We start from the raw sequence: 16,104 nt of genomic DNA, 5'->3' as shown, positions 1-16,104 counted from the left end.
TGCCTTCCAAAGTCTTCAGGAGTGGCCCGTTTGGTACAAAATGCTGCACATGTCCTGCTCATCCAGAATTCTATCCTCAGAGATGCTATGAGTGATCTGACTCTGCATTTCCTCAACACAATGAAGACATTTGTTGCAAAAAACAAACATGTTTATATCACTCCTAAACATTTTGCCAAACATCACACACTCCTATCCTCCTGGTGGAGACCTGTGCCCAGAAGGGCACTTTTTCTAGTTTTTATATATATTTTAAAATGTCTTTAGAGCGTATTTTTTTCTTTCCGTTATTTCCTTTTCTGCTATATATCTCTGCTGTCGGGAGGAAACCTCATAACTCCAAAATGTTCATTTTTCAGGAAATTAAGAAAAGTCCCATAAAAGTTTGTGTTGTAACTTTATATATTGTCAATTACTTCCATGAGAGGGGGAGAGGTGGTGGAGTTAGTTGCTTTAGCAGACATTTTGATGGTCCAATGGAGTTAAGAGGTTTTGTCCAAAGCACTTTTTACTACTTTCCATTGGTTCAATAACAACGAAACAACACACAGATGTAAAGGGTGTTCAATAGCACTGATTTATGCCAAAACAAATCTAAAACCTCAAAAATTGAGTTATGAGGTTTCCTCCCGACAGCAACGATTATGCTTTTATGATTTCTATTTATATTAGGATAATATGTACGCGACTGTAAAGATGAAATGGAAGTGGGGAGAACTTCACTTCCGCTTTATATTGTACTCATGATAGAACTTCCGTTGCTCCAGACTGTATGATGGAAGCATTTGGAAACTAAACACTTTGGTGACTAAAATGTGACTAAAACTAAATTAAGAGAGACTTTGACTAAAACTAAAATCAAAACCAACACTGCCTCCACAGGTATGAGAAGCTGCCGTCGGACTACAGGACCCCCTTTATCCTCAACATGGAGACCCTGTCCCACCACCACCACCCCGGCTCCGCCCACCACATGGGCGGGGCGGCGGTGGCCCCGCCTCTCAGCGTGGCGGCCAATCGCACGGCCTCGTCCACGCTGGCGTCGCTGTCGCGCTACTTCCTGCACCGGCGCTGGGTGTGGGCGGTGCAGTGCGAGCAGGGCGGTCCCGCCGTGCCCCTGAGCGCCGTCGCACACATCCTGTCCATGCTGGCAGAGTGAGTAGTGGCGTGGTTTGTTTTTTGATTTGTTGTTGTTGTCGACTTTTCGTACATTATCCATCCTTTTGTGTAGGACACACATAGACAATTTGCTCGTCTATATATGACGTGAATTCTCCATTCATTGTCAATGGGAATTGTGTCTTTGTGTAGGACAGAAATAGCCGATTTGCTCAGACACACATGGCGTAAATTCTCCATTCATTTTCAAATGGAATTTAATGTTTGTGTAAGACGAAAACCTACACTTTAGCTGAATATAGCCCCTCAAACATTAAAAAAATATAATTAACATACAAAGATAAATACAAACAAACAATCCTACCTACCCACCCCTCCCTCCCAGGACCAATGATGTCACAAAAAGCATAATTTTGTCCAAGACACCATTGTATGACAAAGTAGGGCTTAGACTAATCGATTACATAAGAACATAATTTTAGTGGATAGAAACAATTGCCGAGATAGAATCAGAGTGAGAATCACCTAAGTGATTCTCATCATTATCATCATCACACGCTTTTCAGGTTTAGTGAGTGGGTGAAATTAATTTCAGAAAGATACCTCAAATGGTAAAGGAAAAAAAACATGTCAAGGAGATGCAAACATCACATGTATTTACTATACAACATATACCGGCAGGTTCATATTCGATATGTGACAGTTGCGTCCCTAGTGTGAACACGAGTAGGACTCTTCCCCCAAAGTATCGGAGGACTCGACAACGTGTTGTTTGTGTTTGTGTTCAGGATCCGTCTGTCGGAAGGCTTTCATTTTGCCGCCAGTGGGGAGGGCATCGTAAACATGGTGATGGAACTGCCCATTAAGGTATGGACATCCATCTCACTGGATTACCACTAGGCACGCAACATTTCTGGCCGATAATCAATATTATCTATGTCTATAAATGCATGTGTGTACGTCTGTAATCCACGTAACTCGAGAACCGTTTGCCCCACCGATTTAATGGTTAATGTGGTTAAACGCTAACGTGACATGGATGCGTTCCAGGTCTCAATGGATTAAAATGCGTTCCACACCCCCACAGGGAGTTCAGTGCCCGGTGTCTCGAGTCGGTCGGACACACGGTTGTCCACAACCGCCACAAAAGGCCTCTGCCCGGGCTCTGGACAGGGCCCCCTGCCCAGGGTCCATATATGGAGCTGGCCTGTTCTGACATCACAAATATGCTCTGACATCTGCATAGACTCCATATTTGGGCATGCCTGACAAAGAACTCCAAATATGGGCATAAAAGAGACACATGCATAATAACTGGGTGGGGCATTCATTTCCAACTTGCATCGTTCCAAGTAGGCCAGTTGTGCCCAACGGGCACCGCTCTAGTATAATGGGCGGGATTCACTAAGCCGCCTACGCCCATATTTTAAACGTACCGGCATTTACGACAATAATGTGTCCCGATTCACCAATCTGTAGTGTTGTAGTCCGGTCTCAGTCTTGAGTCCACATTTTCATCTGCACGGTCTCATCGAGGTCTTGCACGTAATTTGACTCTGTCTAGACTCGGTCCCGGACCGAGGGACTGGGGACTCCTCCCCCACGAGTCCACTCGAGTCACTACAATGCAATGAAATAAATGTATTCTACCCCTATTATGAGGAGCCCATTCACATTAACATTATGAGACAGCTGGCTGGCGCTTATTAAAACAAAATGCCTGCGGTCTCCGAGGCTAGGTGATTATAGACAACTACGTGCAGCTGACGTGCCTGCCTGCTCTCGCAGTGTTTTTGTTTTCAAACCCCCTCCCACACTTGGTTTTGACCAGTGTTGTTTTTGGCAGCAAATTTATATTTTAGTTTTTAAATATTTTTTTAGTCACATTTTAGTTTTACTGTTAGTCTAGTTTTAGTCGACTAAACATTATACGGTTTTAGTCGACTAAAATGTGTTTTGGTGGGCCTTGATGCCGTCGTAATGACAAAATAGCCTATCTACAAGCTCACAACGTGGGCTTGTTGATCTGCTATTTTCAGCATGCAACTAATGACTAAAATGACTTATTCTGGGTCTCTTGTCCACTAGTCCCTTCCTAACATTTTTGTCTAGTTTTTGTTTGTTGACGAAATTGTCAATATATTTAGTCGTTGTTTGTTTGTTTCCATTTAGTTTTCCTCAGTGAAAAAAGGTAGTCGACGAACATTTTCCGTCTTAGTTTTAGTCGACAAAGTCAACACTGGTTTTGACACTGACTCGCAATTTGGGTGGTTGTATTTTAGCTAGCACTTTGAGAACCACTGCTTTCATTGATGTTTTCTTCTTCTGCTGCTTGTTTTTTGGAACGATTGGCGGTGCGTAGGGGATGTCAGCGGAGGAGGACCGAGAGAGTCACACCTGTATCGTTCAGTACATCCTGTTCCCTCCTCACTCCTCCTCCACTAAAGACAGGTCAGCAACACTTCATCTTGTTATTGCTTTGACAAAATCTGTGGGGGACCACTTCACTACTTTTCAATGTATCTTCATATATTTGGTGTTCATGATAAAATGCCTATAGAAAGAGAATAAAATCTGAACTCTCAGTAATAAAATGCCACAATGTTTTTTTCTACACTGTCTCTGTCTCATAAGAGGGCTGTGGGCAGTTCAGAAACCTGTTAAAAAAAAAAAACTAGTATTTGCATAGCCGCGTCCCGCGTGGGGCATGGATCTCCAACTTCCATCGTTACCGACTCGGTTCTCTACAGCCGGGCACCGCTCTAGTGTCCTTAAATTGCACATAGTCACATTGATGACAGTAATCTCCAGTGTGTTTGTGTGTATGTGTGTGTGCGTGTGTGATCGGCGTGCACAGCTTCTCCACGGACGATGACAATGACACTGACGTGGAGCCGGTAGACGCGGACACGGAGCTGAGCCTGGTGACGGAGTGTTGGGTGGAGCCGCAGAGTGGCACCGTGTGTAACGGCCACGCAGCGGGGCAGCATGCCAGCTACCAGGGACTGCCCTACCAGGACATCCCCAAAGCCGTGCGTACCACTACCAGCGTGTTATTCCTTTTAACCCATTTCACCCTGAAAGTGACAGTTTTCGCGAAAAACCCATGTTTCTATGTCAGTCGTTCTCAAACATTTTCATGTCAAGGACCCCCAAGAGTTATCTGTAATTGGCCATCGACCCCCCATCTGAAAATATGTTGTTCCAGGGACCCCCCCCCCCCCCCCCCCCCCCCCCCAGTAGCAAAGATTTGAGTTAAAAATGTTGGCTCTGAAAGGATATATATTCAAGGGATTTGCACTACATTTTCACTGTTTTTCAAAAATAGCAGACCTACAAGCTCGTAGCGTGGCACTCTGTGCCGTGCTATGAGCTTGTAGATCTGCTATTTTTCAATAGCTAAAGTATAACATAGTGCTTAAAACACCAAAAGGGGTCCCCCCCCCCCCCCCCCCCCAAAATGGGTTAACACGCAGCCCGCCAGAACCGTAGTAACCGTAGGATTAAATTAATCGCCTAGCCTGTCAGAACCGTATAGGCTACGTTTTCCAGGGTTTATATTCTTTAATCCATGTTTTGATCCGATCTAATCGTTAGCTGCCACTCGTTAGCATAACAGTCAAAGTGGGACAGTGGCCATTTTGAAGATGCGCGCGCATCCACTTGCACTCTATGTGCTGCTTTCAAAGGCCTATATCTCCAAATCGGCGCAATGAATGTCATTTCTGGTGAAAACAACAGTCGGGTTTTTCCACCACCGACCAAGAGAACAACAAGCATTTTTGTCTACAGCACAACAGCATTTTGTCATTCTAACATCCGGTTACGGACATTTGGCTCTTCAAAGTAAGGACGATAGATAGATTAATTAATGCTGGCGGTCAACCAGATTAAAATCCTATGTTTCTATATCAGTGGTTCTCACATTATTTCATGTCACGGACGGACCCCCCAAATTATATGCATTTGGCCGCGACTCCCATTTGAAAATATGTTCTTGCAGGAACCCGCCAGAAGAAAACTTTTGAGTTAAAATAACAATAGCTGTGAAAGAATATATATTCAAAGATTTGCGCCACATTTTCACGAGTTTTCTAAAATAGCAGATCTACAAGCTCGTAGCGAGCTTGTAGATCTGAGCTCGTGAGCTTGTAGATCTGGAGGTTATGCAATAACCATGGTTATATAAAGGATATGAGTGAATCAATTCACTATGGGTTATGTCCATTCTTGGACGTAAGACAGAAGAAAATCTATACACTCACGTTCTAATGATATTAGAACAGGCTTTTACGTCATGACGCAGCGCAAGTCCCTCCCCCGAGGGCATAAATACCTGTGCTGTCGTCTAGGCGTCATTCGGTAATACTTTCTCCTTCTGCCGTTAACAAGCTAGAAGGGTATTTTGGTGAATTGATTCACTCATATCCTTTATATAACCATGGTTATTGCATAACCTCCAGTTATATTAAAGTCTACTCGTGAATCAATTCACTATGGGAGACCTAATAAACTCCCTTCAAATCACTGAAGAACGCACCCGTCCTCACGTGCCCCTCCAAGCTGTGACGTCACAGCCCTTACGAGACATCAATTTTGAGGTCAAAAGGTCACCGACCTAATGACTTATAAGAGGTGGGACCAAAAAGACCTCCTGTCAAAATGGTCCCTGTTCCTACATAAGGAGCTGATGAACCATGTCACCTTATGTGCCCCGAGGCCTAGCCACTAACAGTCCCTATCGTCCTGTGAGTGTCGGCCTAAGTCCCATCCTAGCCATCAATATACGTACGGCCTTCCCGGTATAATAGTTAGGGTGACTGTTTATTCATTCATGTATCCAAAATGCACATATCTATATGTCCACATATACTATATGCTCACCACCTTTATTTATATATAAACATCCTTAAGGGGCATACCTCAGCGGGAGGCAACCTGCAGAACCGCATGTGCCACAGTTGGTTCACTAACGTCCAGGTTATAGAACCTGGCAAAGGTCGACGGCGAGGACCAACTCGCTGCCGTGCAGACATCCTGTAACGAGATACCCTTGTAGAGTGCCCAGGATGCCGAGATACCTCTAGTGGAGTGTGCCCTCAACCCCACTGGAGGCACCACCCCAGCCGTGGAATAGGCCAACTGTATGGCCTCCAGAATCCATTGGGACAACCGCACCTTGGTGACCGGTTTTCCCTTTGCGCTAGCGCCCCAGGCCACAAACAGCTGGTTGCCCTTCCTGAAGAGAGCCACCCTGTCCATGTACACACGCAGGGCTCGTACCGGGCATAGACAATGTAACCTCCTGTCCTCCTCCATCCTAAATGGGGGTGGATGGAATGACCGCAGGTCCACTGGAACACTGGCCAGGTTGGAATTCTTGGGTATGAAGGCCGGGTTTGGTTTCACCGTGACCCGCATTCTATCCTCACTAAAGACAGTGCAATCAGGACTCACTGAGAGCGCCTGTAGATCGCTAACTCTTTTAGCCGTAGTGAGAGCTAATAGGAGGACGGTTTTTAATGTTAAGAATTTCCATTCCACTGATTCCAGTGGCTCAAATGGAGCCTTTGTCAGGGCGTCCAGTACTAAAGATAGGTCCCAAGGAGGAACCAGGGACCGAGTAACTGGGCGGGCCTTCCGAACCCCCCTCATGTATTGTCGTATGAGTGGGTGTTCACTCAGAGCCTCATCCCCCATGCCAATATGACACGCTGATATAGCTGCCAGATTGACTTTGATAGATGATTGTGACTTCCCGTCATCCAGCATGCCCTGCAGGAACGTCAGAACCGTTCTCACTGAGGCCTGGAATGGTAATTCCTGGCCCGGCCTATCCGCACACCATCGCTCAAAAACTTTCCATGCAACGTCGTACTGCCTCCTAGTGGACTGAGCCCTAGCCCCCTGAATAGTGGCTATCACGTTCGGGGGTAAGCCCTCAGCACTCAAATTGATCCTTTGACGGGCCAGGCCCATAGATCCAGGGTCTGAGGGCAAGGGTGGACAATCTCGTAACCTGCTTGCGTGAGCAGGTCCTTCCGCAACGGGAGCTGCCACGCCTGGTCGTACAGGAGGGAGGCTATCTCTGACCTCCATGACCCCCAGGCCGGAGCTATGAGGACCACCTCTAGGCCTTGAGTCCTCACTCTGTCCAAGGTGGGTCGTATTAATGACAGCGGGGGGAAGGCATAAAGCAGACCCCGCGGCCATTCGTGAGCCAGAGCATCCAGTCCCAGTGACGAGCTCCCCTTGATGGAGAAGAACAGGTGGCACTTCGTGTTCTCCTCTGATGCAAACAGGTCCACTTTGGCCATGCCAAACCTGTCCCATAACTGCGTGGCCACCTCTGGGTGGAGAGACCAATCCGCATAGCGGAGCTGGCCCCTGGATAGCAGGTCTGCTCCTGCATTCAGGAGCCGCGGGACGTGACAGGCTCTGATCGAAAGGAGGTGCATGTCGCACCACGTGATCAGCCTGTGGGCTAGTAGATGTAGAGTCCTGGACTTGAGTCCGCCCTGTTTGTTGATGTAACACATTGTAGTGGTGTTGTCCGTCCTCACTAGGACGTGGCGGCCATGAATAAACGGTTCGAACTGGTGTAGTGCTAAAAATACTGCCATCAGTTCTAGATAGTTGATGTGGGCGTGCCTCAGAGCATCGCCCCACACCCCCCTGGTCGCCATGCCGTCGAGAGTGGCCCCCCACCCCGACATACTGGCATCCGTGGTAACCACCTTCCTGGAGGTGACAATCTCCATAGGGACGCCCTCCGTAAGTGTGGCTCTGTTTTCCCACCATTTGAGTGCCCACACCCCACCGTCACTCTGACTTTCTGATGTCGGCGGCTGGTAGGAATACGCAGAGACCGCATCCATTCTTGAAACGGTCTCATATGTAGCCTGCCTAGACGTACCAGCAAAATGGCAGACGCCATGAGCCCTGCCATTCGTAGACACACGCTGAACGGCACCTTGTGCCCCATTTTGAAAAGTGTCACACATTTGAGAAACGATTCTACTCTCTCCTGGCTCAGTCTGGCCGAGAATGAGAGGGAGTTCAACGTTATGCCTGTGTAGTCTATCGATTGGGTGGGCGTCATCGTGCTCTTTGCACGATTTATAGTAAAACCCAGGGCGTTTAACTGATCCACTACAAGTTGTGTGTGAAACTGCGCCTCTGCTGGTGAGCTCGCGCACAGCAGGAGATCGTCTATGTAGGACACAATGCGGGTCCCTTGGTGACACAAGGGAGCCTGAGTGCATTTCACGAATACCCTGGGGGATAATGACATCCCGAAGGGGAGAACCATATATTCGTATATCTTCCCTTCGAATCCAAAGCGCAGGAATTTCCTGTGCTGTGGATAGATCGGGACATGGAAATAGGCGTCTTTGAGATCGATACTGGTGTACCAGTCGCCCTGGCGCAGAGAACGCAGTAGAGTCGTTGCTGTCAACATTTTGAATTTGAAAATTTTGAGGTATTTGTTGAGAGCCCTCAGATCTAGGATCGGTCGTAGCCCCCCCCCCCTCTTTTTGACCAGAAAATAGCGGCTGTAGAAACCGTTGTTTTGTTGGTCTAAAGGCACCTCTCTGACAGCTCTCTTGGCTAGTAATTCGAGGATTTCTGCCCGAAGTACTTCCGCTGCCTGCCCCCCCACTTGAGAGAGAATTATCTTCCCGAACGTGGGTGGTGGACGTGCAAATTGTAGTTTGTACCCAGTCTTTACTGTGCGTAAAACCCATGGGGACGCGCCACATAGCTTCCACTGTTGAAAGCACCGTGCCAGAGGATTCTCTAGCATGGGCTTCATTACTAGTGGAGCGATAGCACTCGCTAGTGGCCTGGGGACGTAATGGTCGCGGTGCTCCTGTGTTAGGAGCTCCCCCCCGCCTAATCGAGGAGCCCAGCCTGTGGCGAGCTTTTTCCTCGCTACAGGGCTGAAGTACTGTCCCACCGCTGTCGAGAGGCCTAGCGGCTCTTTCTGCGGTGGGCTCATAATGCCCGTACGGGTTCGATGTTGTCTTTTTATTGTGTTTTTTTTTTTTTTGAAGTATGAGGCATTGATGTGATCAAGCGCTTTATTAAACAAATATTTGCATTTGTAAAAAACATTTTGCGTGCGGTAATGGCTTTCTTTATTACAGCAGCATTTAACACAGTAGCATTTAGCATAACAACATTTGGAGGAATGTTCAATGTCACTTTCCCGCTCTCTGCGGGGTGTACGAATCTCTTCCTCTTCGCCACTGGTTCCGACGTGGGGCCCGTGGCCTCTACGGTCGGAACCGGGCTCGAACCCTCGGGCACGGGATAAGTCCACTCAGGCTATCTAGCGCGCCCGCGTCCCCGTCCGCGGAAAGCGCCTCTTCCGCGAGGAGCCCTCTGGGGGACGTATTCCCGCGGCTGGCTGCGAGCGTGGCCAGCTGCTGCTCTGTCGATAGGCTGAGCCCGAGCCTGTCCTCTCTCTGCACGGGGCCTCCACGGCATCCTGCCTCTGTCAGTCGGTGGGCGGGCGTGGCCCACCGTCGGCGGACGGTACGACGGTGCAGCCTGCCTGGCTGGCTCCTGTAGGTGCCGCAGTCCCTCGGCATTCCTCCTGCTATTCTCGCCAGCGGTGATGAGCTCCGCCAGTGCCCCTTGAAACAGGTCTGTTGGCGCGGCGACTCCCTCCGCAGCGACGCGCCGATCTAGCAGGGTGACGCGGAGCGTTCCGGTCACCGGGTAAATGTCCGCCCACCTGAAGCGTTCTTGCATAAAGCACAGCGTCATGGCTCGACCCAGGGACCCCGTGGCTGACCTAGTCAGGAGTTTTGCCTCGTCATTCAGGCGCCTCACCTCCGCCAGCTGTGCCGCCGTGGGGGCATCTCCTGCCATCTCCAGTAGTACGGTGAGGGAGCCCTGCAGGAGGGCCTCGGCATTCAGAGCCCTCGCTACGGCTATGAGATGTCCGTAGATGCGCCTGAGTGAGGCCGAGGCAGCCTTGTCCTTCTGGTCTGGGAAGGTGGGGGTTTTTCCAACAGGACCATACTGGGGCCGTGTTGGGTTTATCAGGTACCCCGCCAGCAGGCGATCAATATCGGGGAAGCCCGCTAGCCCCGCAGCCTCAGGTGTCTCGGTCTCTACCGGGAAAACGCTTCTGTCGCGGGGAGGGTCGGCGGCATTTGGACGGTCCCACGTCAAAGTGAGGAATTATTTGACGCCCTCCGCCAAAGGCAGGAGGTGTCTGTCCGGCAGTCTGGCAGCGGCCGGAGCGACGCCTTGCCACCGCAGGGTTTGTGCCGGGTTAGCCGGTGCTGGTCGTGGCCACTCTCGTCCGCACCTGAGCGCCGCCATCATGTAAATAGCTAGCAGTTCCGTTTCGTCTCGGGGAAGCAGAGCGGGCGGAGCGGCGGCAACGGGGGGTACTCCGATGGGCGCCATCGCTGGCGGAGCACCAGCGACCGCCATCGGAGCCGCCTGAGCGAGTGGGAGTCCTTGTGCGATCTCCATTAGCACAGCCACGGCTTCATCGTCCAGATGGGGGGCTGCTGGAGCCTGCTCCTCCTCTCTGTAATGCTGGTCGTTGAGGCCAAAATCGAAGAGATCCTCTTCCTCCTCGTAATCGGAATCTCTCACTCCTCCGTCCTCGTAGCGAGGTTGCTGGAGGTAGGGGGGTTCTCCCTCCTCATCCATCAGCCCTCCCCAGGCACGATCCTCCGTTGCGGAGGGGGCTGGAGGCCAGGGCAGTTCCTCCAGCGCCGCCGCCGGTCCCGAGAAGGTGACTGCTGGCACCGAGGAGGCAGCCGTCGCGCTCGCCGAGGCCCCCCGCCTGGTTAGCACGAGGCCTAGCACCCACGCGTGCATAAACGTCCCGGCTGTCCGAAGCATTCGGGCGGACGGCGTCTTCATCCACCATGTGGTAACAAGCTAACCGTTAGCTTGTTACGAACACGCTAGCGTTTAGCTATCAGGTAAGCTGCTCTTAGCTCCGCCACCTGTATCTCTAGAGCTGAGTTGTTCTTTCAATCCGGAGCGTCTGAGGCTAACACGGTAACAAAAACAGCGAAAAGTTTATTTTTCTTTTGTGAGTGTAGCTTCGCACTTACTAAAGATTCCAATTTCCACCTCGTGGTACCGAGCAACTTGTGTCACTCGTCCTGATGAGATATTGTAAAGAAAGTTGGTTTCAGTAGCAGTGGTTTAGCTTGTTGTCTTACGCAGAAGAAGAAACGAATGACGCCTAGACGACAGTGCAGGTATTTATGCCCTCGGGGGAGGGACTTGCGCTGCGTCATGACGTAAAAGCCCGTTCTAATATCATTAGAACGTGAGTGTATAGATTTTCTTCTGTCTTACGTCCAAGAATGGACATAACCCATAGTGAATTGATTCACGAGTAGACTTTAATATAACTGCTATTTCACAACAGCTAAAGTTTAAAAGAATGGTTAAAGTGGCTATAAGGTGACCACATGTCTAAATGGCTTAACCACATTATAGACCTGAGGACGCATCTGTGTCACCTTTTATAGCTTTTAACCACTTGGACCATTATTGTATACTTCCATAGCTGTTGAAAAATAGCAGATCTACAAGCACGTAGTGCCGTGCCACAAGCTTGCAGATTTGCAATTTTTTGAAAAAATCTTGAAAATGTAGCGCAATTCTTTGAATATATATTCTTTCACAGCGAATGTGTTTAACTCAAATCCTTGCATCTGGGGGGGGGGGGGGGGGGGGGGGGGGGGGTCCCTGGAACGACGTATTTTGAGATGGGGGTCGGCGGTCAAATACATTTTCGAATTTGAAGTCGGTGGGGCGAACGGTTCTCGAGTTACGTGGATTACAGTCGTACGTACGTACATACACACGTACAGCGACTTGGTGCATTTCTAGATGGATTGAAAGTCGTACTGCATATTGTCTTGCAGATCTTCCCCAGGGACGTGGCCTGCATGTCTACCATGATGACCTTTGAGTACCTCAGTCAGCTGTGTCACAACAAAGAGCAGATCTACACACTGCCCTCTGGCCTGAAGAACACTGCTGGTACGACGCAACTCTTTGACTGACAAATGTCGTTTTTTCTTTTACCCATTTAGGACGTGTCTGTGTCACCTCATAGCTTTTAACCATTATTTTAAACTGTATCTGTTTGTCAGTAGGAGTTTATATATCTCTAACATGTTGTCTGTCGTTGTCAGTAGGAGTGGAGGTCCTATATAACATGTTGTCTGTCATTGTCAGTTGGAGTGGAGGTCCTATATAACATGTTGTCTGTCGTTGTCAGTAGGAGTGGAGGTCTCGAACATGTTTGTTGTCTGTCGTTGTCAGTAGGAGTGGAGGTCCTATATAACATGTCTGTCATTGTCAGTAGGAGTGGAGGTCTATAACATGTTGTCTGTCCTTGTCAGTAGGAGCGGAGGTCCTATATAACATGTCTGTCATTGTCAGTAGGAGTGGAGGTCCTATATAACATGTTGTCTGTCGTCAGTAGGAGTGGAGGTCCTATATAACATGTCAGTAGGAGTGGAGGTCCTATATAACATGTTGTCTGTCGTTGTCAGTAGGAGTGGAGGTCCTATATAACATGTTGTCTGTCGTTGTCAGTAGGAGTGGAGGTCCTATATAACATGTTGTCTGTCGTTGTCAGTAGGAGTGGAGGTCCTATATAACATGTTGTCTCTGTCGTTGTCAGTAGGAGTGGAGCTCCTATATAACATGTTATCTGTCGTCAGTAGGAGTGGAGGTCCTATATAACATGTTGTCTGTCGTTGTCAGTAGGAGTGCAGGTCCTATATAACATGTTGTCTCTGTCGTTGTCAGTAGGAGTTCAGCTCCTATATAACATGTTGTCTGTCGTTGTCAGTAGGAGTGGAGGTCCTATATAACATGCTGTCTGTCGTTGTCAGTAGGAGTGGAGGTCCTATATAACATGCTGTCTGTCGTTGTCAGTAGGAGTGGAGGTCCTATATAACATGTTGTCTGTCGTTGTCAGTAGGAGTGGAGGTCCTATATAACATGTTGTCTCTGTCGTTGTCAGTAGGAGTTCAGCTCCTATATAACATGCTGTCTGTCGTTGTCAGTAGGAGTGGAGGTCCTATATAACATGCTGTCTGTCGTTGTCAGTAGGAGTGGAGGTCCTATATAACATGCTGTCTGTCGTTGTCAGTAGGAGTGGAGGTCCTATATAACATGCTGTCTGTCGTTGTCAGTAGGAGTGGAGGTCCTATATAACATGCTGTCTGTCGTTGTCAGTAGGAGTGGAGGTCCTATATAACATGTTGTCTCTGTCGTTGTCAGTAGGAGTTCAGCTCCTATATAACATGTTGTCTGTCGTTGTCAGTAGGAGTGGAGGTCCTATATAACATGCTGTCTGTCGTTGTCAGTAGGAGTTCAGCTCCTATATAACATGTTATCTGTCGTTGTCAGTAGGAGTGGAGGTCCTATATAACATGTTGTCTGTCGTTGTCAGTAGGAGTGGAGGTCCTATATAACATGTTATCTGTCGTCAGTAGGAGTGGAGGTCCTATATAACATGCTGTCTGTCGTTGTCAGTAGGAGTGGAGGTCCTATATAACATGTTATCTGTCGTCAGTAGGAGTGGAGGTCCTATATAACATGCTGTCTGTCGTTGTCAGTAGGAGTGGAGGTCCTATATAACATGTTATCTGTCGTCAGTAGGAGTGGAGGTCCTATATAACATGCTGTCTGTCGTTGTCAGTAGGAGTGGAGGTCCCTGCCTGTGAGGATAACATCCACACCGTGCCCTTCCAGTTTGATCTCATCCAACTGCTGCCCAAGTGTCAACAGATTGAACTCTTCTTCCTCACGCTCAGCACAGGTGACACGCACATACACATGCACGCACATACGCACGCACGCACGCACGCACGCACGCACGCACGCACGCACGCACGCACGCACGCACGCACGCACGCACGCACTGTCTGACTGACACTGTTTTTAAAGTATTCCTGTCCATTTGACAGAGAAACTTTCACTTGTACTAAGGTAATACTACCAATTGACCATTGTATATACTTTGACTCAAGTAGACACTCAAGTTAAGTACTTTGTCAACCTCTGTCTTATCCATACAACACAAAATGCCCCAGGGGCTTGTTTCCATTGTGGTCCATTGCACTCAATTCATGATCGCCTGATCGATAAGGTGCTCGTTATCAATCAAAAATAACGAGCTCCATCTCTACATACAGCACAATACAATACATATCGAGATAAAAAAACTGATGTAGTTTTAGTCATGGTGTTTTAAATTGGATCATATTTAGTTTTCACATCAGTAGTCGACAAACCTATTTTGTCATAAATTAGTAGACACTAAATGTACCCTGGTGGGAGGCGGAGGATGTGACTACCAAAGCGTTCACAAGTCTTAAACTTAGCCCCTATTTTCTTTCTCAGCAGAGAATGAGGAGCAGGTTCACGGCGCCCCCTGTCTGCCAAACGAAGTCCTGCTCAGCCTGTTTCACACCAGCCTCGAGGCGGAGCTCACCGACCGAGAAATCCCATTGGCTGACGCTGACCATGTGGCCTTCATGCACCACATCCTGGAGAGGGACCGGGACGGCCACGGTGCACCTTTCACCTTGCCCCTCATCAAAGGTCAAATGAACACCTTATTGCCCCTCATCAGAGGTCAAATGAACACCGTATTGCCCCTCATCAAAGGTCAAATGAACACCTTATTTCCCCTCATCAAAGGTCAAATGAACACCTTATTGCCCCTCATCAAAGGTCAAATGAACACCTTATTGCCCCTCATCAGAGGTCAAATGAACACCTTATTGCCCCTCATCAAAGGTCAAATGAACACCTTATTGCCCCTCATCAAAGGTCAAATGAACACCTTATTGCCCCTCATCAGAGGTCAAATGAACACCTTATTGCCCCTCATCAAAGGTCAAATGAACACCTTATTGTTTTTCCACAGTATTGACCACACTAGATCTCTTGAATATGGAACAATACAAATTGTAATCAAAATAAAAAGTAATATAATGATATGATATATTACTGAGTCCTGATATATATATTATATATATATATATATATATATATATATATATATATATATATATATATATATACATTTGTTTTGCAATATTATTCCACCCAACACTGCTACGTTGATGAGTATAGTGTGCGTGCCGTGTTTGATCGATTGAATAGTTTACATGTATTAGACAGAATGTACAGAATAAACAGCAACAGAGTACAGTCAAACACTCGGTCCAAAAGGGGATAGCAGCACCAAAACAAAGTCCTTGCGGTCTGGTTTCCATTCAGGGCCCTATGCAATCAATTCATAGACTACCGTCTACCAGCTCAGTGGCCTTGTGGTTAGAGTGTCCGCCCTGAAACTGGGAGGTCGGGGGTTCGATCCCCGGCCGGGTCATACCAAATACTGTAAAAATGGGACCCAATGCCTCTCTGCTTGACACTCAGCATCAAAGGGTTGGATTGGGGGTCAAATCTACTAATCAAATGATTCCCGAGTGCGGCGCACGCTGCGGCTCTCCGCTCCAAGAGATGGGTCAAATGCGGAGAACAAATTTCACTGCGGTAACGTGTGTGACAAAAATCGTATGACTTTGACTTTGACCGTTGTGTTTTCCAGAAGAGGGGTTGAAGGCCACAGACAGACAGGACACGGTCATGTCCTTCCAGACCGTTGGAAGCAGCAAGGAGGTTACGGGCTCCTCCAGCACCCTGCAGGTAATCGACACATTGCAAAATAGCAGATCTAAAAGCTCGTAGCGCGGCACCGAGTGCCGCGCTCTCTGTGGTATAAGAGTTGAAAGGTTGAGAACCACCCGCATTGTAATTGTATAGCACAGTGGTTCTCAACCAGTTGTCCGGGGACCACCAGTGGTCCTTGAGGGGGTTCCAGGTGGTCCCCAGCTAAATGATGGAGAGTTGGTAACCAAATGGACCCTTATACTGTAGATACTTTAACTCTTGAGAGTGTAAAAT

The 16,104-nt window shown here is 48.3% G+C and overlaps 1 protein-coding gene across 4 annotated transcripts in view; it reads left to right on the top strand.

The window, feature by feature from the left end:
* szt2 (SZT2 subunit of KICSTOR complex) overlaps positions 1-16,104 on the top strand; it is a 179,041-nt gene that overhangs the window by 44,316 nt on the left and 118,621 nt on the right. For 2 of the 4 annotated variants that reach the window (XM_079506039.1, XM_079506036.1), the window contains exons 16-23: positions 883-1,155; positions 1,908-1,986; positions 3,482-3,570; positions 3,977-4,151; positions 12,036-12,153; positions 13,829-13,948; positions 14,533-14,733; positions 15,749-15,846. In XM_079506039.1, the coding sequence (XP_079362165.1) occupies positions 883-1,155; positions 1,908-1,986; positions 3,482-3,570; positions 3,977-4,151; positions 12,036-12,153; positions 13,829-13,948; positions 14,533-14,733; positions 15,749-15,846 (1,153 nt within the window). The remainder of the gene's footprint in view (positions 1-882; positions 1,156-1,907; positions 1,987-3,481; positions 3,571-3,976; positions 4,152-12,035; positions 12,154-13,828; positions 13,949-14,532; positions 14,734-15,748; positions 15,847-16,104) is intronic. The other 2 variants (XM_079506037.1, XM_079506038.1) reach the window with 2 other exon arrangements.

The sequence above is a fragment of the Electrona antarctica genome, assembly GCF_951216825.1.
Source record: "Electrona antarctica genome assembly, chromosome: 7".
Classification (NCBI taxonomy): domain Eukaryota; kingdom Metazoa; phylum Chordata; class Actinopteri; order Myctophiformes; family Myctophidae; genus Electrona; species Electrona antarctica.
The sequence above is the reverse complement of the archived record's forward strand: the minus strand, read 5'-3'. Positions and strand labels throughout refer to the sequence as shown.